The sequence below is a fragment of the Xiphophorus couchianus genome, chromosome 22 (genome assembly GCF_001444195.1).
Source record: "Xiphophorus couchianus chromosome 22, X_couchianus-1.0, whole genome shotgun sequence".
Classification (NCBI taxonomy): domain Eukaryota; kingdom Metazoa; phylum Chordata; class Actinopteri; order Cyprinodontiformes; family Poeciliidae; genus Xiphophorus; species Xiphophorus couchianus.
This window is the reverse complement of record NC_040249.1, coordinates 598132-623075: the sequence shown is the minus strand read 5'-3', so window position 1 is coordinate 623075 and position 24944 is coordinate 598132. Positions and strand designations below refer to the sequence as shown.

The following is a 24944-nucleotide window of genomic DNA, read 5'->3' as shown; positions in this document are numbered from 1 at the left end:
GACCATTCAGGCTTGTAGTAGCCTGGCAGGCCTCCAGACTTTACTCGCGTCCTACCAGGCTAAGAATAGTTTGTTTATGTATTCTAGATATTTTTGTTCATCAGTGATGGCAAGGACGGTTTAAATAGTTGCTTCAGTGAAACTGTTTGAAGCACAAACAATGGCAACATAGTGTGGTCAGTATGTGAACACATACAGAGACTGAGGTCTTTATTTATTTCACTGGAACTGTGTAACCACTGCCTATCTCCACATGCTAACAAGTGCATCAAGTAAAGTGACAAGTCACAGAAAAAAAAATCAGGACACTTTAATTAGGATAAAACAATTGAGGTGAAGAAGATTAATATTTATTTGACCTATTTGCCTTTTTTTTAAGACGTTACAGTTGGTGTTTAGGTATTGTTTATAATGTCTTCCAATAACCCATGATTATCTGGTGATATTTTCAAAGTTCCTGACATTTTTAAACTCAAAAACATGGTGGGACGCTGACTAAAATCAAATTCTTGAGGATTTTGAATCAATTCAGAATTGCCAAATCTAGGAATTGTGTTTCTCTGTAGAATCTGGGTGTCAGAACCAGAAGCCGCCAGCTGTAATCTCTGAAGTCTGGTAGATTTGACCTTTTCTCCTGTTCTCTGTGTGTCTCTGCAGATTACCCATGGAGGTGGAACAATCAGCTGTTGATGAGCTCAGCGCTCATTAAATGGATCTATCTGCCCGACTTCTACACCGTGCCCAACTCCAAAAACCTGATGGGTCGGTTTGGTGCCTCTGTGTGGAGCGACTGATATCTGAGCAAATCATAGAGTTTAATCTCATTTAAGAAGCATTTCTTTGCTTTGCTTGTGCTTTTAATGGCTGATGGTAATTGTGAATTGAGCAGTTATTCTGAATATTTCTGTACTAAAGTCCTTAAAGGTATGTAACTTTAACAACAACAACAAAAAAACACGTTTTTTTAATGTTTGTTGAAACTGTCATTATGTCGTCACAGTATGGTATGAAACAAATCATCTCTGAAAAAAATCGAGCTTCTCCGCCTCCTCCCAGTTCTCTCAGTGCTAATTAGAAACAACTAATCAGAGTCTAGCGGCAGGTTTTAGCGCTGTCAATCACAATCTTGTGTGGCGCTGATCAGCCTCTCTCCCCTCTCCCCCATTGCTCGCTGCTACCGCTACAACTTTTCCCTACCAGCACATCTTGTTGTGAATTCAATGCTGGTTCGCATAGCCACCAATGACGGCGGATAAACGGTTTTTCTGTTGTTTCTCTGCCATTAGCACATTTAGCAGCGAGTACATGAGGTTGAGGGACAGCGCTAAGACCCTCCTTCTGACTCTGATTGGTTGTTTGTGACCGGGAGTCTCATCAGATACTGTCACAACATGATGACACTTTTGACAAATATGCAAAAAAATGTATTGTTTCTAAGAGTTACATACCGCAGTGTTAACCCGATGTGTGTAATTCTTCAGAGTTTTCTCAGTGTCCATGTGTGAAACAACTGAACTGAATCTGTTAGAAGTAGGCCAGTGTTCCAGGTTGATGATGAGGAGGACGAGGGTCACGTCTTGTTTCTGTTCACAGCGGACTTCCTGCTGCTGATGTGTGCATCCCAGCAGTGGAAGGTGTTTGAGTGTGAGAAGCAGGAGGAGTGGATGGTCCAAGCAGGAGAGAACACCGATGAGCCTGATCCAATGGAGGGCCAGCTCTTTAACCCGGCGCCTAACTTCATCAACTGCAGGTGGAGTTTACTGAACTCTGTGTTCACAAATGGAAACACTTCTCTGGATCGGTTGTGACGTGACGCCGTGTGCCCCCTGCAGGAGTTATCTGGACATGGTGAAGGTTCTGGTGTTTCGGTACTTCTTCTGGTTCGTGCTGTCCATGGTGTTCATCACAGGCGCCACCCGGATCTCCGTGTTCGGACTGGGTTATCTGATCGCCTCCTTCTTTTTCCTGCTGTTTGGAACCAAGCTGCTGGTCAAACCGTCCAGAGTCCGTCTGATGCTGTGGGACTGTCTCATCATCTACAACGTGGCCGTCATTATATCTAAGAATGCCTTATCTGTGAGTATAAAGCTTCTGGTTTCTCCTTGTCTGCCCTGTTTAGAGAGATGTTTTGTTAATTTTTAAGTTTGTGAAAGTTACCACTTTATTGCTTGAATTTACTAGAATTATTAGAGTTATCCCCTGTCCCTGGAAGAATAGCTGGGGATTGACAATGGATGGGTATAACAATAATTTGTTATTGGCGTTAAGCAGATACTGAATTACCTAAAGATTGTTCATGCCACTTTACCGTATGCAAGAGGCAAATTAGCAATATCAGGCATACTTGGTTATAGTGTTGTTGTTGTTATTATTATTATTATTATTAGTAGTAGTAGTAGTAGTAGTATTAAAATATTAATGAAACTCATTTTAGGGGTATGTAGATAAGTTTATTGTTGCTGCTATTGCCAAACACGATTATGAAACTGATTTACAGAATAATCTTCTCTTCCATCATTAACAGTGTTTTAGTCACTTCTTAAAATCATCTGATCTTATCACTAGATGGCAGTAAAACACATCTAATATGATTTTGTGTGTTGAATATGCATCAGCAGTCATCCCAGCTGCTCTGCAAGGTGGAGGAATTGCTGTTTTGATTGTTGATTCTATGTTGCGTTGTGTTTCTGTGTTTGTAATGATGTAAAGCACTTTGAAATGCCTTGCTGCTGAAATGTGATATACAAATAAAATCTGATTGATTGATTGTTATTTGGTTGAGTAAAACATTTCAGCTAAGTGATCCCATCCACTGGTTTTAGTTCTTAAGTTTGTTGCGACGTGTCTGTTATCTGCTCTGCGTGGCCCCTCACCATGTTTGTGACGTTCGAAATTCTGACGGAAAAAAATATTGAATTATTAAATAGTCAGTGGGAGCACTGAAGTCAAGTAACTAATTTACAGTCATTCTATATTAAAAATATACAATGAAAGGTCTGTCATAAAAAACTGAATTAAGTTTAACTTTCTTTCTTGGTCTCTGTGTGTGTGTGTGTGTCTGTGTGTGTGTGTGTGTGCGTGTTGCAGATCCTGGCCTGTGTGTTTGTGTCTGAGATGCAGGCGAGGTTCTGTTGGGTGATTCAGCTCTTCAGCCTGGTCTGCACAGTTAAAGGATATTATGATCGTAAGTCCTTCACTTACCACCTGATGTCATTTATACTGTAAACAGACAGAATAAAAGTCTGGTTACAGTATACATTATACATGGTATAAACCAGACATTTATACTCTCTGGTTATACACACAGTGTTGGTGTTAAGCAGATACTGAATTACCTAGTCCCTTAATGTCTAGGTTACCTAAAGTGAAAGTTAGAATTCATATGAAAAAATATTTAGCCTCAGGGGGAATTGAGGATTTAGAAAATAATTACTCTGAATTACAAATCCAAGTCTTATTTGAAACAGGCTCTTTCTGTTTTGCATTAATCTGACAGATTCCTGATTATTTTCTCCACGTTCTCCGTGTTTTTTTTTTCTTTTTTTCTTCTCCCAGCTGCTGCGGTGAGCGGCGACACGTGCAGTCTGCCAGTGGAAGAAGCGGGCATTCTGTGGGACAGCTTGTGTCTGCTCTGCCTCCTGCTGCAGAGGAGAGTCTTCCTCAGTTTCTACTTCCTGCATGTGACAACAGAGCTGCAGGCGTTTGCCAAGCAGGCGTCGAGGTAAAGCGCAGCGTGAACCCAGAACAGATTTCCCTAGCTGTTCCGAGTCATGGATTTAAGCGGCTGAACACACGGGGCCTGGCTGAAGCATTTCTACCATTTGAACCTTTTCACATTTTTTGAAGGGCAATATAGTTTACAGAGATCCATTTTATTTGTTGTTTCTGTTGCTTTATTTTAAATGTCTTCCAGGTTCCAGCGTTAAACGTTCATTAGGGTTTAAAGTTTATCAATCCTTCAGAATGTGTTCTTGCCAGCAGGATTTCACTTCACTGTGAAATCTCAGTTGTTTATTTGTTTGTGTTGTCATTATTTTATGTGGATACTCAAGAAATGTACCAACAGGCATTTTTCTTTTCTGTCTCTCAGAGGGTTTGAGCTCTTCAGAGCCAGCATCATGAAGAACGTTAAGTTTCACCAACAGATCGAAAAGAAATCGCTGTCGCAGCTCAAAAAGTCGTGAGTTTTCTCCTTATGAAATGATAAACTGATTTTAAAATGATATGAAGCTCAGCAGGAGTTTTGGAAGTGCAAACTAAAATGGTCTTGATGCTAAAATGTCTTTTGTCCTTTCTTGTTTTCCTCCTTTCGTTTCCTCTTTCTCCGCCCAGCATGCAGAGGATTCGCTCCAAGCAGCAAAAGTACAAGGATGGACAGAAAAGCGGTGACGTCTCCACGGAAACCCAGGAAGCCGCCTCAAGCAGCACTGACCACTCCTCTGAAGCTGGTAAATGTAGTCCACCACTTCTACAACCTTCATGTTGTTCCTTCTGTAAATGGCGTCACTAGTTTCATTCTTTTGAATGGCTTTAATCTCATGTAAACCTTTCATTCCAGAATCCCAGAAAGACAAGAAGAAGTCTAAGAAGAGAAACTGGTACCAGCCGTGGATCGACCACGCAGGAGGTACCGTCTATTCATCCATAGCCTGAAACTTTGCTGCGTTTATTTTATATGATAAATATTAGTGCATGATTGTGAATTGGCTCAAAATTTGGAAGTGGCTTTCAATTTCTTTCTTTCGTTTCAAACCTCAACATGGAGTTATTAAGAATTAATATTAAGAAGGACAAACGTTTTGATCTGTAGAAGTTCAAACAGTGTTCAAAGTTCTGACCCGAGTCCATAAAACAGGAGGCAGCGAGATGAACGCAGAACGCAGGGGCGGAGCCAGGGGAGGGGGTACTGGCCCCCCTGACATCTGATTGGCCCCCCTAGTCCACCCTAACCTCCACCCCGATGATTCACATGTAACAGCACCAGGTCATTCCTACACATTATTTGGAATAAGCCACACTAATGTCCAAAGAAGAAAAACAATAATAAATATATGAAAAGAAAATGTATAAAACTTTATATAAGCCCTCGTGATGATATTAAGATATTAATAATGAAACAAATGGAAATTTACAAGAACAACAAAGAGAAACGTAGCCCAAGTTTTGGAAAAACAGAAGGAGTCAGTGGAGAATAGCTGCAGGGAACCGGAGGGAAGGAAAGGCAGCTGGGGAAGACAGCAGGCAGAGGGAAATTATATGTTTATATGAATATTATATTTTCAGCAGCGGAGCAAGCTGCCAGGTAATGAGAAAAACCAAAGGAGAAAGCAGAGAGAATGAAAAAGGGGGAAGCAAATCTGAAATGAATCAAAGTGGTAAACAAAACAAGGAAACACTCATTTAAAGAAAACAAACATCCCAAACACAAAGAATGAGAATAAATAAGCTGACATGGGGAATAAAGTGGCAAGATGTGACCAAATAAACGATAAAGATGCATTTAAAACAGGAACACGAATAAAACTAAAAGTCCAAGCATCTACATACGACAGCAGGTAGAAACACGCCCAACAGATTTCCAGCTGTAATTAAAGCAGAATGTAGTTATTCAGAGTACAGAGCACTGCCACGCTTCCTTTCCAGAGTTATATTTGTATTAAAAAAAAAGATCATTTTACATCATTTTGCTCATCCTCCACAATTCTGTCATATAAAATCCTAATAAAGCCAGTTCAAGTGTACGACTGTTGTGTGGCTAAACATGAAAAGGTTCAAGGAGTATGAATACTTTTGCAAGGTGAGGTAAATAACATTTTAGTAAAGTTTTTTTTTTTCTTTACATATTAGTTAGTACTGTATCTCACGCCAGAGCCTCCAGTATAATCTGACAGAGTGAGTTTGTTTGTGTCTGCTGCTTAGTCATCCACTCAGGAGACTACTACCTGTTTGAGTCTGACAGCGAGGATGAAGAGGACCTGAACTACGAAGAGAAGAAGCCTCAGGCTCAGACTGCGTGCCAGGTCAGAACCCAACACTCGTCCTCATAGTTCATGCATGTCGATGAATTAGCAGCTGTTAAATGGAAACGTGTCTCCCAGTTGGCGTACCAGGCCTGGGTGACGAGTGTGAAGGCAGCTTTGAGAGACCGCCAGAGACGTCAGGGACACATGAAGGCTGTCAAAAGAAAAGAGTCAAAGAAAGCAGAAAGAGGAGGTTCCCAACAGGAGGCTCTTACTCTGAAGGGTAATGACTTTGTGCCAATGAAACTTAGAATCTATTAAAAGTCTTTGAATTTGACTGAAATGGATCTTCAAATGGGTATTGGTAACAATGTGCCCGATCCATAAGTGCAGATCTATTCAGTCTAATTCTATGATTTGTGCGTCGAGTGACATCATACTTTATCATTTATTTTGCATTATCTTTAGATTTCATAGTTGCACTTTCTGAACAATTTGAAAGATTTGTTGCCGTTTATTTCGTACATGTTTGCCTGAAGTAGTTGACCTGCGGTTTTTGTCAATTTCTTTCTTTATTTTACGTTGACTGTTCGACTCCTCATTGCGCCGACTGAACAAATTAAACTTGTGTTGTTTTTATGTGTCTGACCAAGCTTGTGAATCTATTGGTGTATGTCAGTACTCTGCACCTATACTGGTGCAGGGTTATCAAATAAGTGTGTAATTCTGTCTGTATTTTAAAAAAAACAACAACAAAAGAAGCATTTTTCTCATTTCTAGTTATGATGAATTGCTAAACTACAGTACTGTGCCAGGTAAAGTAGCTCAGCTGTGTTGCCACAAGCTCATCAATCTCTTGTTCTCTGCATGTGTGTGTGTGTGTGTGTGTAGCTTGTGCAGATGAAGTTTTTGAGGAGGCCGATGACAACTGTGAAGTTGAGGAACCTGAGGAGGAAGAGTCTGGTAGGTAAACATTTACAATGAATATCCATATCTGGTGGGTGTTGGATCTAGCCCAGAGTCTGAAGCTGCACTCTCATTGGTCGGCTTCAGCTGTGGAATAAATTACAACCAGGTGCTATTTTAGGGCAGAAATACTGCTTAACCAAACACTAAGCAGTTACTGAATAATTTTAAAATGTGCTTAATCTCTGAGGCAGGAATAATAATAGTAGTTATATTTGTAAAAGCTTATGACAAATCAGAGCTGTCAATAAGCGCAAAAATGAAATAAAAAAAATGGGATGAAACTGGTCTTTTGAAATGTCATATTTATGATTCACAACAACTTTAAAGTTTTGTACCTTAGGGGAAAATTTCGTCCTGCATTGCTGCTGAATTAAACATATATTTGCACTTTTGTATCTGGATTGAACATGTGGAGTATTTCCACATGTTCAATAATATTTTTATTCATTGGCATTCAGTTGAGGTCTGATACTGTAACTTCCTGCTGTTATGTTTTAGTCTTCTTTTCTTGTCATTGTTTAATTCTAATCTGATGTTATATTTTTCATACGTCCTGGTAAAACACTTTGGTGGCGTTTCAATCTGTTTTTAAAAGTGCTATGTAAAATAAACTTGACATCAAATTGGCAAGAACCATCCGAGCTAGGACACGGCCTTGAGCTTTTTGCTGTGTGCTGCAGTGCATGGAGAGATGGTGCAGAAGATCCTGGACATCCTGCGCTTCCTGTGGGCCATTATCCTGGCCATGGTGGACGGAGTGACCCAGTGGCTCAATCTGCTCACGAAGCAGTACAGAGACACATCCACTGTCCTGTGCAATGAACGCTACTTCATCATCCACAAAATTAAGCAGGTGTGTGCAGAGCTGAAACCTTTCTTCCTTTACATTGGTTTGTTTGTTGGACCAAAATGCGAAGGAACACAAGCATGAGGATTTTAAAAATAATAATTATACAGTTGTACAATGTCTGTCCCACAAACGCTGAATTTGTGTCTTCCCGGTTACTGCAGCGGGACACAGCCGAGTCCAGAGAAGACCTAGTGTCCCAGAACAGTGAGAGTTCCAGTCGGAACACAAGTTTGGATCCAGAACAGGCTGCCAGAAGCAGGTCAGTGTGACGCTGACCATAGCTTCTTCTTACCCTCCATGTTGTTATTTATATTGTCAACGTGTTTCAACATGCCACAAACCGTAACTGTGGTAAAAATTGATCAACGCAGCCCCATAAAGTAGGAAAAGGTCGTACGTTTAGGCTAATGTTAGCGAGTCCTGGACCTGTTTCACTGGACTTCAACTGGTGACCCAACTGTGTCTGATGTAAACTAGTTCTTATTCTAGGAGCACCAACATCAGTCTGATGCTAAAGGAGTCTTTGGGTTGAACATCTTCATTCTGCCACCAGACTAAAGTCCTTCATGCTCCAGCGAGTCTTTAGGACTCAGAGGGAGATGGTGAAGATGTCATAGGGTACATTCAGTAGATCATGACCAAAGCATTCCAGGACTCGGTCTGGAAGGAAGGTCTTGGAGGAATGTTGTTTGAGGAAAGTGAGCCTGAATCTGTGGGACGTGTTGAAACCTGGAAGGTGTTTGTTGCCTCAGGCAGAAACATGCTCCTGGGTCATTGATCATCTCTGCTGCTTTTGATGCCCTTTCAACTTTTCTGTGTCACCAATGGAGAAATGACTTCAGACTAAAGTTGGCCTTTGCATTCTTATTTTTGGACCTGAGGTCTTCCCTGGTAGAGTAGAGGTGTTTCTACTGACCTGGTGGACTGATCCCGTTTCAGGAGGACAGATGGTTGGTTTCTCTGCACTCGGGGCAGAAGCTGAGGCTGAAGGGCACGGGGTCGTCACCAAGGTGATGACATGCTCCATGCTACCTAATGCAGATGACACCAGCTTTTACAGCCTCGCTGCTATTCAACCTTATTCCTTTTAATTCTCAAGAGTAACGGCGCCTTTCCTTTTTATTTGTTTTGTTTTTGATCCAGTTTCTGTAAAATACACTCCACTAAAACGTCTCCACTTTGAAACCGTTGACCCCAGCTCTTTAATAAAAACATCCACGATCCGCTGGGGATTTCAGGTTCTGTTCTAGAAATGTGTTATATTTGTCTTCCCTGGAGTTCCTCAGGTTAAGATTATTAAACTAATTTATCTAACTACTTGTCAGAAAGGAAACAGAAGTTAAAAATAATAATCTTTGATATAGTTCTGAAAAGACAGAATGTTTGATCATTAACAACAACAGTATGATCCTTCAAACCAGGATACATATTGGCCTTTTAGTAATGGTCCAGTACTATACTGGACCATTACACTGTAATGGACCATTGCACTACTATTACACTGTAGTGTAGTAATACACTACAGTGGACCGTTGTATATACTGGCGTTAGCGAACGCAGCCGCCTGCTAATAGCAGAATCGTCTGAAGCACTTGCAACTGCCCATTTTAATAGTTCAAACACCAAATGCATCTTAATTTGCATTAATACACACAGTGGAACCTTCTTGGGGGTTCAACCAATCAGTGCCAAGGAAGGTCAATAGCACTTCATGATTGGTTGTGTTGCAATCAGATTATTCAGTAGCATTATGTCTTCATTTTTCAGATTCTTAAACTGCGTTTTTTTTTTTTCCTCTCGAGTATTTTAAGTTTTCTCTAAGAAAATCTAAGACTTTGTGAATTATAAATCACAAATAATTTGGAGTTACAATCCGCCAAAAAAAAAATCAGCGAACAGATGAATCTGTGGATTCTGGACCTTGAACAGGCGGGTACTGGGTTAACAGGGACGTGTGGTTTATTTGATACAGTTGAAGGCTTCTTTAATGTTTATGTGTGAGTTCATGAGCCAGTTCAACAGGTCGTCATTATTGGTCAACTCAGCAGGGCAACTCAAGAACTACTTCCTATCTTATTTCAAAATAAGAGCCCAGATTCTTAAAGCTTTCACCTTTACATCCAAGTTCCATAATAATAACTTAGTTTTTCAGAAAACATCACATAGACCCCAGTCAGTAAGTGCTTTGCTTTAGTCGTGTAGCTTCATGTAGCTCTTATGACATGACTAACGACATGTTGGTACAGAAGGAGGGTCTGCTTGAGATGCTGCAGCTAAAAAGAAACTAACGGATAGAAAGAAAGTCAATCTTTAAAGGTTTGTTCTGAAATGTTTTCTGGTTCTTTGTGTTCACATGTACGTGTGTGTCTCTACGTGACAGATTGGAAACCCCGAGGCGCAGCAGCAACGGGAATCTCCTCACTGAAAACGTCCTGAGCAGCAGCGTGGGACTACAACCAGAACCGCTGAGACAAACCAGACACTCCAGAACGGCCAGTGAGATCCTGTCCAACAGGTGAGTCATCTGACCATGGAGAATGTTTACTCTCTGTAAAGCAGACGGCAGTGACTCTGCAGTAGCAACACCAGACTCGATGCAAGAGGTGAAGGGTGATGTGCAGGGGGAGAATGCTGATTGGTAAATACGCAGTATTAAGTGAAATCAACTCTTTTGAGCTTTGCGTCATGTTATGATGTTATTTCCTCATCAAAAACATACGTGGAGTGTTGCCTTGATTCTTTCGTGCAAGTTTGAGAGATCCTCTAATCTCCATGGCAACCATTCAGCAGTGCAAAACGCCTGGTTGGACCTAGCACCACCGTAGTTTCCCAGCTTCTGCCTCACAGAGCACCTCTCTCCCCACTCCCACACTCAGCTCCTTCAGACTAGCCAGCAGCAATTAGCAAACACCTGGTGGAACTGCACATCTGCTGAGCTCATCATGAGAGCTGTGTCTCAGTGAAACGCTGACAAAAATGTTGTTAAAAGGTAAATGGAGGAGAGCTGTGATGACTTCCTGAAGGAAGAGCAGGAGTTTTTAAAAAGACAGAGGCCCAATTTTAAGGCCTTAAGTTAAAAAGGCAATTTTCTTTTCAGTCATATCTGATATATACAGGAGTTTTATAACAACTGAAGGTAACATAGTTACTTGATTATGCTATAAAATGGCACTATGTGCCTGGAAAATACATATTATCCCTTTAACAACACATAAGGCGTATTTTAGCTCTGATCTTTGATGTTGTGAGTTTATGAGGGATCTCTGATGAAGACGATGAGATGTTGTGACGTGTGGTCATGGTGTTCTGCCGTTTGCCTCCTCAGGGCTTTTTTCATCGAGGAGCTGGAGCAGAGTAGAGAGTTCTTCAACAACCAGAACCGCCTGCTGAGGCTGCTGGTGGCCGTGTTCAACCTGCTGTCGGCCAACTCCGAGCTGCTCTGCTATTTCATCATGGTCCTGAACAACGTGGTCAGTGCCTCGGTCATATCCCTGGTCCTGCCCATGCTGGTCTTCCTGTGGGCCATGCTGTCTGCTCCCAGACCAACCAAGAGTTTCTGGATGACAGCGATAGTCTACACAGAGGTACGCTGACATCGGAACTGGGAAAATGCCAGTTCACCGTCAGATGGTGGATGGACTGAGCTCAGTCACATTCACGCCTTCCCACTCACAACCACACACATTTACACACAGATACACAGATCAGTAGGCAACCTGGGGTTAAGTGCCTTGCCCAGGGGCACATCAATAAAGCACAGGAGGACTCTACCCAATGAGCCAGAGCCAACCCGTTAGTAGAACTATCTACTTTCATCTCAGATCGGTGAGGTGGAGCAGTAAACGATTTTCTCTATACAAGGAGGTAATGATGAAATGTTGAAACTCGAAGACCCGCATGCTCACGTCTAAACAGCAGAATGGAAAATTGTTAAGCTGACAGTGATCCATCACTACACTGGAGAATGAGAGGCTAATAAACAGTTAGGTCCATAATAATTCACACGCCTGAGAAAATTCTAAATGATCTTTATCCAACAAAGAAGTTTATGTCTGATACAATATGAGTCATTCATCTGCTAAATGTACATTTTGAAATTTTCTATTTTAATTTACATTTTAACAAGAAACGCGTCGAGACTTATTTAGACCCTGTTCAGTAAAAGTCTAATGAAAACCTTCTAACTGCTAAGCAGCTTTTTGCTGGTTTGGTGTTTTAATTCTGCGCTTTACTGTGTGCAAAGCCAAACTTCCTGGCCTTTCTGGTGGATGAAGTGAAACATGCCTCCAAGTGTTTAGCAAGTTTTATTTTAAGCACCATTAGAGACAAACACCATCAGGTGCTCAACAAGCGCTCTGGTAAACTTCCTGCTGACCATGTTACAGTCCAAACTGGGAGACGATCTGAACTGTTACTTAAAGGAGGGTGAGCTGGCTATATTACTTAAGATATAAATTTCTTATTGAAAATCTCGTACAGAGAACAACACAAAAAGTCTCCTTCAGCTCCATTTGCTGGAATGTCATTTACGCCATTCATAACTTACTTATAGAAATGGACCAGATCTGTGATTGTAACAGTTTTGACATCAGTTTATCGTTTCCTTTCACCAATCACTGACATTTTCTCCATTGTTTGATGAGAATCAGTGTCTATGATGCACAGCTCACATGTACCGCTGAGCTTCCACCACACTAACGGGACCGTTGTGCTGCTCCGCCTCTTCCCAGGCCATGGTGGTGCTGAAGTACATCTTCCAGTTCGGGTTCTTTCCGTGGAACAGTGTTTATGAGATGACTCTGAACGAAGACAAGCCCTTCTTCCCACCGCGCATCTTTGGCCTGGAGAAAACCGACAGCTACATCAAATACGATCTCCTGCAGCTGCTGGCTCTCTTCTTCCACAGATCGCTCCTCATGGTCAGTAAATGCTGACGTTAATCGCACCGCACACGCTCTGAACAGCTGTCCCTTCATTTTACTGGTCAAGCTGTGATTTATGTTTTTTTAAAAGCAGATTTGCTTCCTGCAAAAGGGTGCTGCTTGATCTTCCTGTGTGTTCTTCCCTCCCTGCCAGGTTGTTATTGTAAATTGTAAATAATAATTTCTTCTTAATTACTCACTAGGTTAAATAAAGGTTAAAAGAAATGATACTAAAAAAATGATAAAGTGACAATAAAACTATTTATTGCATATTTTCTTTCAGGTAACTGTATGGCTATGACTTTATGGCAGAGCAATAACAGCCCCTCACACACTGCTCTTGAAAAACTTTCCCGTTTGTAATGTGTTTCTTTGGGACACCGGTTACGTTAAACCGCCCAGAGAAACGCCATTTAATTCTGTTTTCAAATGTATTGATATTTATTGACACCGTTGTTGAGCGAGCAGTGGAGAAAATAGTAAAACTAACAATCCCAACAGTTTTGGAGGATTTCAAATATCATTAATGGGAATTTATTGTGACATCAATAAATCAAAAATCATTTACATGATAAGAAATGTATCTCAGTAAATGATGGATGACACAATAAATGCCCAGCCGTAATCTGACCCAGATTTAGGGTCTTCCTATATAAACTGAAATGTTCCATGTTCTCCTGGGTTCTTGCAGTCCAAAAACATGCAGGTTAGAATATTATAATTTGACCATAGGAGTGTGTGTGTAAAACATGTCTAGTGTGTAATATGCTTCCTGCCTGGTGACTGCAACCCTTCCCTGACGCTGAACAAGACAGGGTGCTGATGTAGACGGATGAGCAGAGACCCAACAGAGCCACAGGAACAGGTGCTACATGCTAAGAGCAGTGGAGGCTGGGGTCGTTCACACCAGGAGCTGATCCAGGGCCAGCAAAGATACACATGCAGGACGAAAGATGGAAGCAGGAAAAGACAGAACCAAGTGGCTGGACTGGCGCCCAGAACCATCTGGACCCGGCGTGGGCAGGAAGTCCCAGAGTCACATGGGTAGACTGCTACAGTGACAGGACCAGGGTCGGGTTGGACCTCTAGAGCCAGACCAATCAGACATAACGGTGACTGACGAAGGCAGTGGTGATAGATGAGTGAACAAGAGAAGCTCCAGAAGTAAAAATGGCTGAAGGATGAAAGTGGAGAGGTTGTAGAGGTGCCAGAGGTCATGTGAGCACTGAGACGGTGACCGTCAGGGTGGGACGGTGGATCAGTCAGACCATAGAGGAACCCATCAGCCAGAGCAGATGCTAGACAGCTGAGAGCTTCAGGTGTTGCCATGGGAATGTTTTACTGAGTTAGCTCTATAAAGCTATCCAGATGAATTAATGTGTTAATAAAGTTCCTACCTGAGGAGACGTAGTGTGGGCTCAGCAGGATACTGAGTGGTCTGCTGAGGTGGACCTGATGAAGAGTCAAGACCAAACCCTGACCATAAGCCCTATAAATATGACTCTTCTGTTACATAAGGCAGTGTTTTTGTGTGTGTGTGCACAGCAATACGGTCTGTGGGATCACGAGGGCCCACTGGAGGAGCAGTGTGTGTCATCAGAAGATGGACATAACGTCACAGCAGGAGAGGAAAATGGGAGCAGGAAGGAGGAAGCTCAAGACGCTAAAAGAAAAGATCAGGTAATGCAACGTCAGCCCTGAAGAACCTGACCACTGCTCACTTTACGTCTTATGAAGACATCAACCAACATGAGATAAGAGCTTCATTGAATAAAAACAAATTTTTTGATGACACAGGACATTGAAGAAGCTGGTCCCAGCTCAGACGCCGCCACCATTCAACCGCCTGATGCGGCTGAGGCACTGCCTGATGGGCCAGGGGGTGAGCATGAAACCAGGAACAACAACGTGGATGTTCTGGACGGGAGGGAGAGAGATAGTCAACGACTGACAGGGGACGTCCCGAAGAAGGACACCAAACGGCTGATGGGGGACATCCTGAAAAGGGACAGCAAACGGTTGACGGGGGACGTCCCAAAGAGAGACAGCAGCATCCGGTTCCGCAGAAAAAACAAGAAAGCCAAAAAACAGGACAGCAAAGGTTTGTATCAACCTGAGTCAGCTGCAGTGTTAACATTAACTACACCATTACCACACTGGTGGGCCTGGTTCATCAAGACCATTTTATGGTCCAAGCTGCTTGAACAGAATGCCAGAAGAACTGTCTTCTGTTCAGAATGATTTACCTCTCACCCTAAAGGTTTGTTCTAGTTTTTTATCAGAATATGTCATAAAGTTAATATATATATCACCTTGGACGTCCTGTAGCAGATTGTGGGTTATCAACCTTCTAATCAGCATTTAAGCTGTTTGTAAGTTTAAAGGTAGAAATAGTTCAGAAAGTTAACTGAAAATACCGTTATAGAGACGTATGACAGCAGAGAAGACATTGAGAGTTCTACATAACCCTCTGTGAGCTTAGATCACCTAACAGGTGGTGTGTGCTTGTATGACTTACCAAGATTATTGCGCTTTTTCTGTTCTCCTTTATAACAGAGTCTCTGTCAGAGACTGCAGAGTCTGTGAAGGAACCAGGGAAGAAAAAAACCAAAGACAAGAAGAGTGAGGCCATGCTCAGATTAATGGCTGTGGGATACAAGATACAGCAAGTCTTCATAACAGGGTAAGACATGCAATATAAAATCACTGTGAGAAAGTTTTACTGTAGTGGCCATCAGTTATTTAAAACCGATTCAGTAACTTCATGTTTAGCTCGGTCGAATCCATTTTAACTGACAGTGAACATCAAATGTGTTGTGTTTTTCTCTGCAGGTTCCAGAATGTGAAGCAGCCGGCTCAGAGTTTCTTTAGGAGTATAACCAAGGATAAATACCGAGCTTCCACAGATGTCTACGCCCTGATGTTCCTCACTGATGTCGTTGACTTTGTCATCATCATCTTTGGCTTCTGGGCCTTTGGGGTAAGAGACGACTGCCTCACCTAACCACACACACAGTCATCCAGGACGCTTACCTCAACTGCTGCAGCACTCAGTGTTAGCATCAACACACAGAGCAACGCTGAGACTGAGACGTACTCACTATACACTGAAACCAGGCTGCCTCTTTTCACACCATCATTTTAGTAATCTGAGGTTCTAGAGCAGAGGTCTGCCACAGTGGCTTTTAATAACTGGCTAAAGATGATGAAGAACCAACTAATGTATTTAAATAAACATGTAACAACAAATGCTGGCTTTAGCCGTTTTTCAGTTTCTTCATGGAATAATTGCATTGAAGTTCCACAACGGAATGGCATTAAAAGTACAAATAGCATTTATTTATAGCTGTTGCTCTTGCCATTATACTGGAAACATGAGGAAGTTTTTTTTTTTGTTTTGTTTTTTTTACATGTCCTATAAGAAAATGTATCAACAAAAATAAGTTGTTTTAGCTGTTTAAATCTAAATGAGCTGCTGCTGGCCATGCCCTCTTACGCAATGTTTGCACCCAAATGTGAAAATGGCTGCAAACATGCACAATTACACTACCCTACATCTTTGAAAAGCAGAAGTAGAGCCTCCTGCACAATCAACAAGAATGCAGTAAGTGGTTTCTGGATGGTAAGTTAACAAAACGGTTGTCTTTTCCAGCAGCCATGGGTTGCTAAATGTCATTTGGGTTTTCTAAATGTCAGTGGAGTCTCAATCTGTCCATTAGTTTGTTTTTGTATCAAAGGAACAGCACCAGACAGGAACTTAAATGCAACCAAACTTGATTCGCACAAATTCAATCCTGCTGCCATCTGAATCGTTTCAAGTGAAAGTTAAATGTTGTGATAGTAACCTGAGTTCACCCTGTGTCCTGTTCAGAAGCACAGTGCTGCAGCAGACATAGCATCCACCCTGTCGGAGGACCAGGTTCCCGAGGCCTTCCTGGTGATGCTGCTCATCCAGTTCAGCACCATGATCATCGACAGAGCTCTGTACCTGCGCAAGGCCGTTCTGGGGAAACTCATCTTTCAGGTTCATGTCATGCATTCTAAGCACGGCTGGCTTCAGAAAGCTGCTTGTTGAGCCGCCAGCTGACTGCTCTGAGAGCTCAACCCGTCACTTCCTGTCCGCCCTGCTCACCTGGTGCCGTTGTTTTCCTCCAGGTGATCCTGGTTCTGGGAATTCATCTGTGGATGTTCTTCATCCTGCCTGCTGTCACGGAAAGGTGACGTCCGATCACTTTATGCCATTCACAACCTGCTTCATACAAAATGATCTGTGCAGACATGAAAGTAGAACTTGAACCAACAAACCTCAGTGAGTCCTGACTGGATCACATGACTGGTGTCCAGGATCCGGGTCTGCTGTCAGCGTCCGCATCAGCTGTCATCACAAAAACTGCTAAACTACTAGAACTTTGACCAGAAACCGTGAAGTCCCACGCCCCCTGAACACATCACCTGGCCTTCTAAATAAAATAGCTGAACATATGTTCTGTTTGTCCGTCTTTCTGTAGGATGTTCAATCAGAACTTTGTGGCCCAGCTCTGGTACTTTGTCAAGTGTATCTACTTCGGCCTGTCGGCCTATCAGATCCGCTGCGGTTACCCCACCCGTATCCTTGGCAACTTCCTCACCAAGAAATACAACCACCTCAACCTGTTTCTCTTCCAAGGGTATGGAAACATCGCAACCATAGCAACCGTAATCGTCTCTACTGTACATGTGACTTTATAGGTTCATATTCTTGGATTCATATCACTGAATCCAGTGCTTGAATTTTGCAGGACAAGGTGATGAATAATGAGTCTGGGTTGGTTTAAATGTGTGTGTGTGTGTCTAGGTTTCGCCTCGTTCCATTCTTGGTGGAGCTGCGTGCGGTGATGGACTGGGTTTGGACCGACACCACCCTGTCCCTCTCAGACTGGATGTGTGTCGAGGACATTTATGCCAACATCTTCATCATAAAATGCAGCCGGGAAACAGAAAAGGTTCGAACCAGAAGAGTTTGATGTCTAGGACTCGTCAGATATGTCAGAGGGTTGGGATTTTTCAAGGAAGTCTTTCACAAAACCATGCCCAATTATACAAAGACAAAGAAAAGAAAACTCAAACTCATTGTTAGAGCCCTAAACTGGTAATATTTTATGTTTTACAGTGTTTCATATTCTGAGAGGCAAATGAAAGCAGTCTCAACAGATTTAAAGCTGGATAGAATCAGACCTGCTGAAGCTGTTTGTCATTAATTGTTTCACCGTCTTTAATCCTGTGGGAAGTCACTTTAATTGATTATTTTTATATTTTCACAGAAAATACTCAAACCAACTCCATATGTTCTGTTCTGTGTGGTCATAAAGATATTTCTATCATCTCTGTCTTATTTTTTCAGAAATACCCTCAACCTAAGGGCCAGAAGAAGAAGAAGATTGTGAAATACGGCATGGGCGGACTTATTATTTTCTTCTTAATCTGCATCATCTGGTTTCCTCTTCTCTTCATCTCATTGGTCAGATCGGTGGTGGGCGTGGTTAACCACCCAATCGACGTGACTGTCACTTTCAAACTAGGTGGTTACGAGGTAATCATGCACTTTCATACAAACTGAAACAAAGTCACTATGTTCTGTAGCACAAGTCCTGTGTTATGTTAAAAGAACAGACAGGAAACATTTGGCAGGTTGAAAGTAAATACAGCCTTAGTTCAGGTTCATCTCAAAAAATAATTTACAAAACTATAGAAAATGAAATGACATAAAAAGGTTTATGTATAAACAGGATGCTGTTGGTTGTCATAGTAATCATACCGTAAATGTACAGTTCTGTTGAGAAGTTTAGCTAGATTTGTAATGGGCATAAATAAATTTTTTAAAGAACCATAAATTGCAGCATGTTGTGTCCTGTGCTCCAGCCCCTGTTCACCATGAGCGTGCAGCAGCAGTCCATCCATCCCTTCACTGCTGCTGAGTACGACCAACTCACCAAGACGTTTGGAGACAATGCCGTACGTACCGACTTCTGCCAGCCGCCATGTTCAGTGTGTGTGTGTTTGCAGAAAAATCCACATATTATATAAAATCCAGTTTTGTTGTCGCTGCTCCGTAGACTCGGTGAGAACTGAAGACGCTCCCAGGTCTCTGAGCTCTGTGTGTCCCTGCGTTTAGGTGGCCATGCAGTTCATCACTCTGTACAGCTATGAGGACATCGTGACGGCCGTGATCGAGGGCAGTTCAGGGTCCGTGTGGAGGATCAGCCCCCCCAGCAGGCAGGAGGTCATCAAGGAGCTCCTGAACAGCCCTGTAGACCTGACCCTCCGCCTGGCCTGGACCTTCCAGAGGTCAGACCCATTCCAGCTGTGCGGCGCATGTTGCTGCCTTCTGCACATTTCTAGCTCTTATTGAGAAGGATGTTCTTATGAGCGGCGTTTCCACTATCCATAGGATCGCACAAATTGAAACTACGAAAAAAATTTAGAGATGCAGCATGTGGCTTCTAAAGAGAACATGTTTTTTACATATTTGTTAAAATTGTCACAAATATGACTTGACAGTTTGCTGTGAGACAGATAATCTGTGAAAAGATCATATTCCTGCACCCTCCTGCAACTGCTATCCAAAGAAATGCACCGCTCTCGACCCCAAACAGCCAATCAGAGTCAGGAGGAGGGTCTTAGCGCTGTCAATCAGTGTCATGTTGTCGCTGTTCAATGTGCTGATAGCAGAGAAGCAACTTACTGTTACAGAAAAACTGTTTATCTGCAGTCATCTGTGGCCATGCTAACTCGTGTTAGCATTCACAGCAGGATCTGCTAGCAGGAAGGAGCTGCAGAGAGATTGTGATTGACAGCACTAAGACCCGCCCCCCTGTCTCTGATTGGTTGCTTCTATCTAGCTGGATTTATTTATTTATGTTTTTCTTCATATATTATTTGTCTCGTAACATACTGTCACGACATTATGTTGTGCGTCTGTCTCCACCAGAGCTCTCTCACCTTCACACAGTTCAGAAAAAGTTGTGTGTCATTCCAAAGTTTTGAATCCACAGCTGTTCTGAAAAATCACCAACTACAATTTCCCCAAAACGCCGCATACATAATCCCTTCCAAGTATAAGTTGCTTATACTTGCTTATACAACGTCTCCTCTGATTGGCTGATAGATGATGAGCGCTAGCGCCATGGCTGAGTTACGAATATATCTCACGTAATTGTTTACATCTGTTGTGAAATTGTTTTTTTTTGTTTGTTTGTTTTTTTGGACATTAGCAGAATATAGACAAATATTTGCTCACATTTGCAATGGAAATGCAGCCACAATTTACCATCTCGCTTGTGTGTGTGTGTGTGTGTGTGCATGTAAATGTGTGGGTTCCCTGCAGGGATCTGGGGAAAGGTGGGACCGTTGAACACACGTTTGGTAAACATTCGATAGACCTGGAGCCGGGGAACCCGGTCAGAGAAGAGCTGGCGTATCTACTGATCGGCAACCGGACTGAGCCTGTGTGAGTTCAGCAACGTTTGAATCCCTCCAGCTGTGATAAAAGATTCAGTCCTAACAAATCACTGACCTCCCATCCCCCACAGGCTCGTTCCCCACATGTTCCCTAACTACATGCGTGCCCCCAATGGAGCTGAGGCCAAACCAGTCAGTCAGCTGTACAAAGGTCAGAGTTCAATCAGTTACTTCCCTGTTCAGCCTTCTCAACACCACCTGGAAGTTTTCACTTTGTGTCAAGTTAGAACCTCAAATGCTTGATTTCCCTTCCACGTAATGTGACATGGAAGGGAAATCATACACAAAGTGAAATCTGAAAAGTGCAGCAGGCACTTAAATTAAAGCCCCGGTCAGTTAAGAGAGTTTTGTTCTAAGTCTGTTTCTGACCTCGGAGGCCAACAGTAGAGAATAAACAGCATCACCTTCCAGCAAGTCCACAACCCAAAGGTTTCAATCAAAGCAGATTGTTGTTAGAATGGTCCAGTCAAAGGCCAGACCTGGATTCATTGCAAATCCGTGGCTGCACTAGAAAGATGAAGTTCACAGAAGCAGCATGAGTTGGTTCCAAACAGTTTTGAGTCTGAAAACAAAAACACATCAAATTTTCAGGTAGAAGTTTTTAAAAGCCATGTGTCATTTGAACCTGCTCTAATAAAATGTTGCTCTGTTTTTCACATGGAATCCTAAAATAAATACATAGAAGTTTGTTTCTGAAATATAATGATATAAGAAAAAGTCCAGTGGGGGCGAATACTTTATTTTCCTTGTGAGTGTGTGTGTTTAAGTGACGTGTTGGTGTTGCAGACGATGAAGCTGATTACCAGAACATCACCCTGTCCCTGAAGAGCGACAGGTCTGTGAACGGCTCGGGGGGGCAGGAGTGGTGGGACATCGCCGTGGTGCCCTGCCGGCCGCCATGCAGCGTGCTCCCCATGGTCATATTCAACGACAAAGTCAGCCCACCGAGCCTGGGCTTCCTGGCTGGATACGGGTAGGAGACTCGTCGCTCACCACACTAACACGGGGTCGCTATGGTAACACTATATAGTATTCACGCTCCTCTTTAAAACGTAGTCTCTGAAAACATCTCCACTCTCAGCGCGGCAGCACAGAAAGAACCCTGAAGCTGTCTTACTGTTGTTGACAAGGCAAAGTAGCAAAGCGCCACCTCACATCTGAAGTGACACTGAGCTGCTGTGAAAAAATGAAAATATGAACAATGACAAAGACAAAAGCATCAAAGACATGAGAAGAACATGATCACGTGTTCTTCTTGTTGCATCTTGTTTTAATCAAATGATACCCATAATAAAAAGATTTTTGGAACTCATTGACTCGGTAAACTTTTTTAACAATAATTATTTGTTTTTAAAAATTTGAATCACTTGACAGCATTAAACTACAGGACCCAATGTGTTACTATGTAAGCTTCAGTTGAGCAAAGGCATAAATAAAAGCAGCTGTATCTGGAGTAAAACAAACTTTTTCATTTGATTTAGTTTCGTGATTGGTCAGATTGAAGCTGATCTGTTTCTGTCTCTCTGATTGGATGGTCTTTCGTAACCCGTTCTCCTCCTCGTCCTCCCAGGATAATGGGTCTGTACGTGTCAGTGGTCCTGGTCATTGGGAAGTTTGTGCGTGGCTTCTTCAGTGAGATCTCCCACTCCATCATGTTTGAGGAGCTGCCCTGTGTGGACCGCATCCTGAAGCTCTGCACCGACATCTTCCTGGTGAGTTCAGACCAAACGCATACGCTCCGAGCCGCAAGACGGAATCGACCCACAACTGTTTGTTTCTCACCGTCTGGCCTGAAGCCAGACTAAACCTGACCGGCTTTAGGTCAGGAATGACCAGGGATAGCTCCGTTTGCTAAATGATAGAATAATGAGAATTTTGTTACCGCTCTTTTTTCCAAATTCAGAAGATGATTCACAGCCTCCTCAACAACCAGTATAACTTCACATGGTTCATTTGTTATTTTAATAATCTGAAGCCTCTTGGTCATCACCTTAATCCTTAACTCTCTCTATAGACGACCAGATTCAAGTCCTGAGTCTTGCGGAGCGTTTTGGTCAAACTAAAGTATCAGTTCCAGTGCAAACCTATCAGAGGCTGCACTGTATGTAAACTTCTGACCTAAAAAACAAAAAACAAACCTAACCTCATTATTCTAAAGCAGGACAGGTGTAGCATCTGTCAGTCGACTCCGATAACACTGCAGTGCTTCTTGACCTTACAGCGACCTTTGACCCCGTGGACCAGTCTTTCCTTCCATCTCGTCTTCACAACTTTGTTGCCATACGTGGTTCAGCTTTGAAATGGTTTGCTTCCCAACAGTCTGATGCTTAACGGCTTTTCTTTGCCTACATCCTCTCCGGGGCTCCTCAGGGCCCCATGTTGGGCCCTCTACTTCTTTCATTGCATATTTTTGGGTCGGGCTCTATTGTGAGACGCCACATTGCAATACAGATGACCAACACATTTACTTACCGGTGAGGCCAGGATGCAGTAAGCCACTGCTTTTTCTCCTTAACTGCATCTCTGCAGTCAAACAGAAGTTAATTCAGAAACTTTCTGCTTCTTATGACCAAAAAACAGAGTGAATCCTATTTAGAGAGAAAGCTGCAACTGGCCTGGAAAGTTTGACAATGTGAAAAACCTCTGGGTTACTGTTGACCGACAGGGCTTTGCAATTTAACAAACAAATTGCATCACGTTTCTGTGTTTTGAAGGTTCGGGAAACCGGGGAACTGGAGCTGGAAGAGGAGCTTTACTCCAAGCTGATCTTCCTCTACCGCTCTCCAGAGACGATGATCAAATGGACTCGGGACATCCACCTCAGGGAGCAGGACTGATGCTGACTGTGAACCTGACGCGAGGCACAGTGAGGAGGCGCCCGGCGGACAGCTGATGGCGGGCGCCTCAGGGACGCTGCTGTGTGGGCAGAGTAACGTGCAATGTGAACCACCTCCTCATGCTGGACTCTTTGTGTTTCTGCTGCTGCCTGAGCATCCGGATCAACTTGAGCACAACACTGTAGGACTCGGGCTGCGGCCCCTCCGCGGCACCTGGGGGAGATCAGGCTGCGGCCCCTCTGGGTGCCTGTCGCATCTCTGCAGAGCAACCAGAACTTTGACCCAGGCCGGGTTTATGTGGGTTGGGCGGCCAGAGGAACCCAGCGGGCGTACGACTACCTGCTGGTCCAACCAGCTGCAGGCCTCATCCCGGATCGGGTTGGAGAGTCATTAGAAAACAGTTTTTTAAAGTCACGGTGATTGGTTGTCGCAGCAAACAAAAGACAATATGCTCACACTTTATTGGAAGAAAAAAGAAGACATGTTTCTGTTTTTTAAAAGATGAAAATATGAGGTCTCAGTAAAGTTTCTGCAGCAGAACCACCCTGTCTGTTTGTTACAGATGCATGTAAAGACTCTTGGTCCTTTTTAACTTCTTCTAATTCAGACTGCCCGGGTCTCTGTGCTGTCACACAAACCTAACATTTCACACACACATATTGCTCTTTTTTATCTCAAACTCTAAACAGGAGATCTGGAGCAGCTCTCTGTTTTAAAGGGGGAGTATGGAATACTTGAAATGAGGTTCTGTTGAAGGGTAAGAAGCAAACAATATCCTACCTAACACAACTGGCTTCACACAGGGCTTTGAGTGGTCATTATTCCTGGAAACGTTAATAAATCATTATTAAATCTAGATTAGTTTGTCTCAGAGGCTGAAGGCCCAAAGTAGATTACTGTTGTCTTTTAAAGGGGCAGTATCATGCATTTTATAGCGTAATCAATGTTACCCTCAGTTGGGATAAGCTTATATCTATATATCAAACATAAATTCAGATAAATTTGACGTTGCAATTTAATGACTTGAAATTGGACCCGTCTCTTTAAGAAGCTCCTGCTCTTTCTGAATCTCCTGCTGTGAAAGTCGACACAGCAACATTTCTGTGTTCAGCCTTTAACATCTTTCTTAGAAGTGTTTGCACTAAGCAGAAGCGCAGCTCCACCAGGTGGTTATTGCTGCTGCCGCTAGTCTGAAGGAGCTGAGTAGAAAAGGTGGAGATCTGTGAGAGCAAGTAGGCACCTGCTTATTGATTACCACAGTAGATTAAAGGATTCCCCAAACATGCATGAAAAAAATCATAGCAACACTCCGTGTATGTTTTTGATGAGGGAATAACATTTTAACATGATGCAACCCTAAAAAATTCAATTTTACACCAGACTGCTCCTTTAACTTATAAAGAAATGCAGAAATCATTAATAACTCCAGATTAGTTTCTCTCAGAGACTGAAGACCCAAAGCAGACTTTATAGATCTCCAGTCTCAGTTTATGTGCTTTATTCACCTTTGACCTGTTGCCATGCTTACATTAGAAGTTATTTACACGGCAGTTGTTGGTTACTGACATGGGAAATGGAGGCAGGAGGTAGGAGGCAGCGCACCAACGCCCCCTTCCTGGAAACAGAACAGATGCTGCTGCAAAACTAAAGCAGTGGGTTTCATTTCAACCCTGCTAATAGTTTTGCCGTTTAAATCATCTTCCTGTCGTTCCATTCTCTGTAAAACACAGGAACGTCGTTGGTGTGCTGCTTTGTGAAAATGGTTAGAAGTCTGCTTTGGGTCTGGCGCCTCGGACTACTTCAGCCTCTGGCACCAACGGACCTGGTTCTTCACTAAATGAAGATGACGAAAACGTTTTCTACTGCTTTCAACAGAACCTCAAATCAAAAATCCCAAACTGTCCTGTTG

At 42.8% G+C, this 24944-nt stretch overlaps 1 protein-coding gene across 4 annotated transcripts in view; it reads left to right on the top strand.

Annotated features, from left to right (window-relative positions):
- piezo1 (piezo type mechanosensitive ion channel component 1 (Er blood group)) overlaps positions 1 to 24944 on the top strand; it is a 70778-nt gene extending 45834 nt beyond the window's left edge. For 3 of the 4 annotated variants that reach the window (XM_028006294.1, XM_028006293.1, XM_028006296.1), the window contains 32 exons: positions 658 to 762; positions 1594 to 1750; positions 1833 to 2076; positions 3088 to 3184; positions 3556 to 3721; positions 4091 to 4180; positions 4333 to 4448; positions 4559 to 4627; positions 5920 to 6020; positions 6099 to 6243; positions 6852 to 6923; positions 7610 to 7782; positions 7941 to 8038; positions 10160 to 10294; positions 11105 to 11363; positions 12510 to 12698; positions 14247 to 14381; positions 14499 to 14802; positions 15258 to 15384; positions 15534 to 15681; positions 16573 to 16725; positions 16857 to 16918; positions 17210 to 17368; positions 17536 to 17683; positions 18082 to 18270; positions 18600 to 18692; positions 18853 to 19025; positions 20065 to 20187; positions 20270 to 20349; positions 20985 to 21171; positions 21769 to 21910; positions 22913 to 24944. In XM_028006294.1, coding sequence (XP_027862095.1) covers positions 658 to 762; positions 1594 to 1750; positions 1833 to 2076; positions 3088 to 3184; positions 3556 to 3721; positions 4091 to 4180; positions 4333 to 4448; positions 4559 to 4627; positions 5920 to 6020; positions 6099 to 6243; positions 6852 to 6923; positions 7610 to 7782; positions 7941 to 8038; positions 10160 to 10294; positions 11105 to 11363; positions 12510 to 12698; positions 14247 to 14381; positions 14499 to 14802; positions 15258 to 15384; positions 15534 to 15681; positions 16573 to 16725; positions 16857 to 16918; positions 17210 to 17368; positions 17536 to 17683; positions 18082 to 18270; positions 18600 to 18692; positions 18853 to 19025; positions 20065 to 20187; positions 20270 to 20349; positions 20985 to 21171; positions 21769 to 21910; positions 22913 to 23035 — 4562 coding nt within the window. In that variant the 3' untranslated portion in view covers positions 23036 to 24944. The remainder of the gene's footprint in view (positions 1 to 657; positions 763 to 1593; positions 1751 to 1832; positions 2077 to 3087; positions 3185 to 3555; positions 3722 to 4090; positions 4181 to 4332; positions 4449 to 4558; positions 4628 to 5919; positions 6021 to 6098; positions 6244 to 6851; positions 6924 to 7609; positions 7783 to 7940; positions 8039 to 10159; positions 10295 to 11104; positions 11364 to 12509; positions 12699 to 14246; positions 14382 to 14498; positions 14803 to 15257; positions 15385 to 15533; positions 15682 to 16572; positions 16726 to 16856; positions 16919 to 17209; positions 17369 to 17535; positions 17684 to 18081; positions 18271 to 18599; positions 18693 to 18852; positions 19026 to 20064; positions 20188 to 20269; positions 20350 to 20984; positions 21172 to 21768; positions 21911 to 22912) is intronic. The other variant, XM_028006295.1, reaches the window with a different exon arrangement.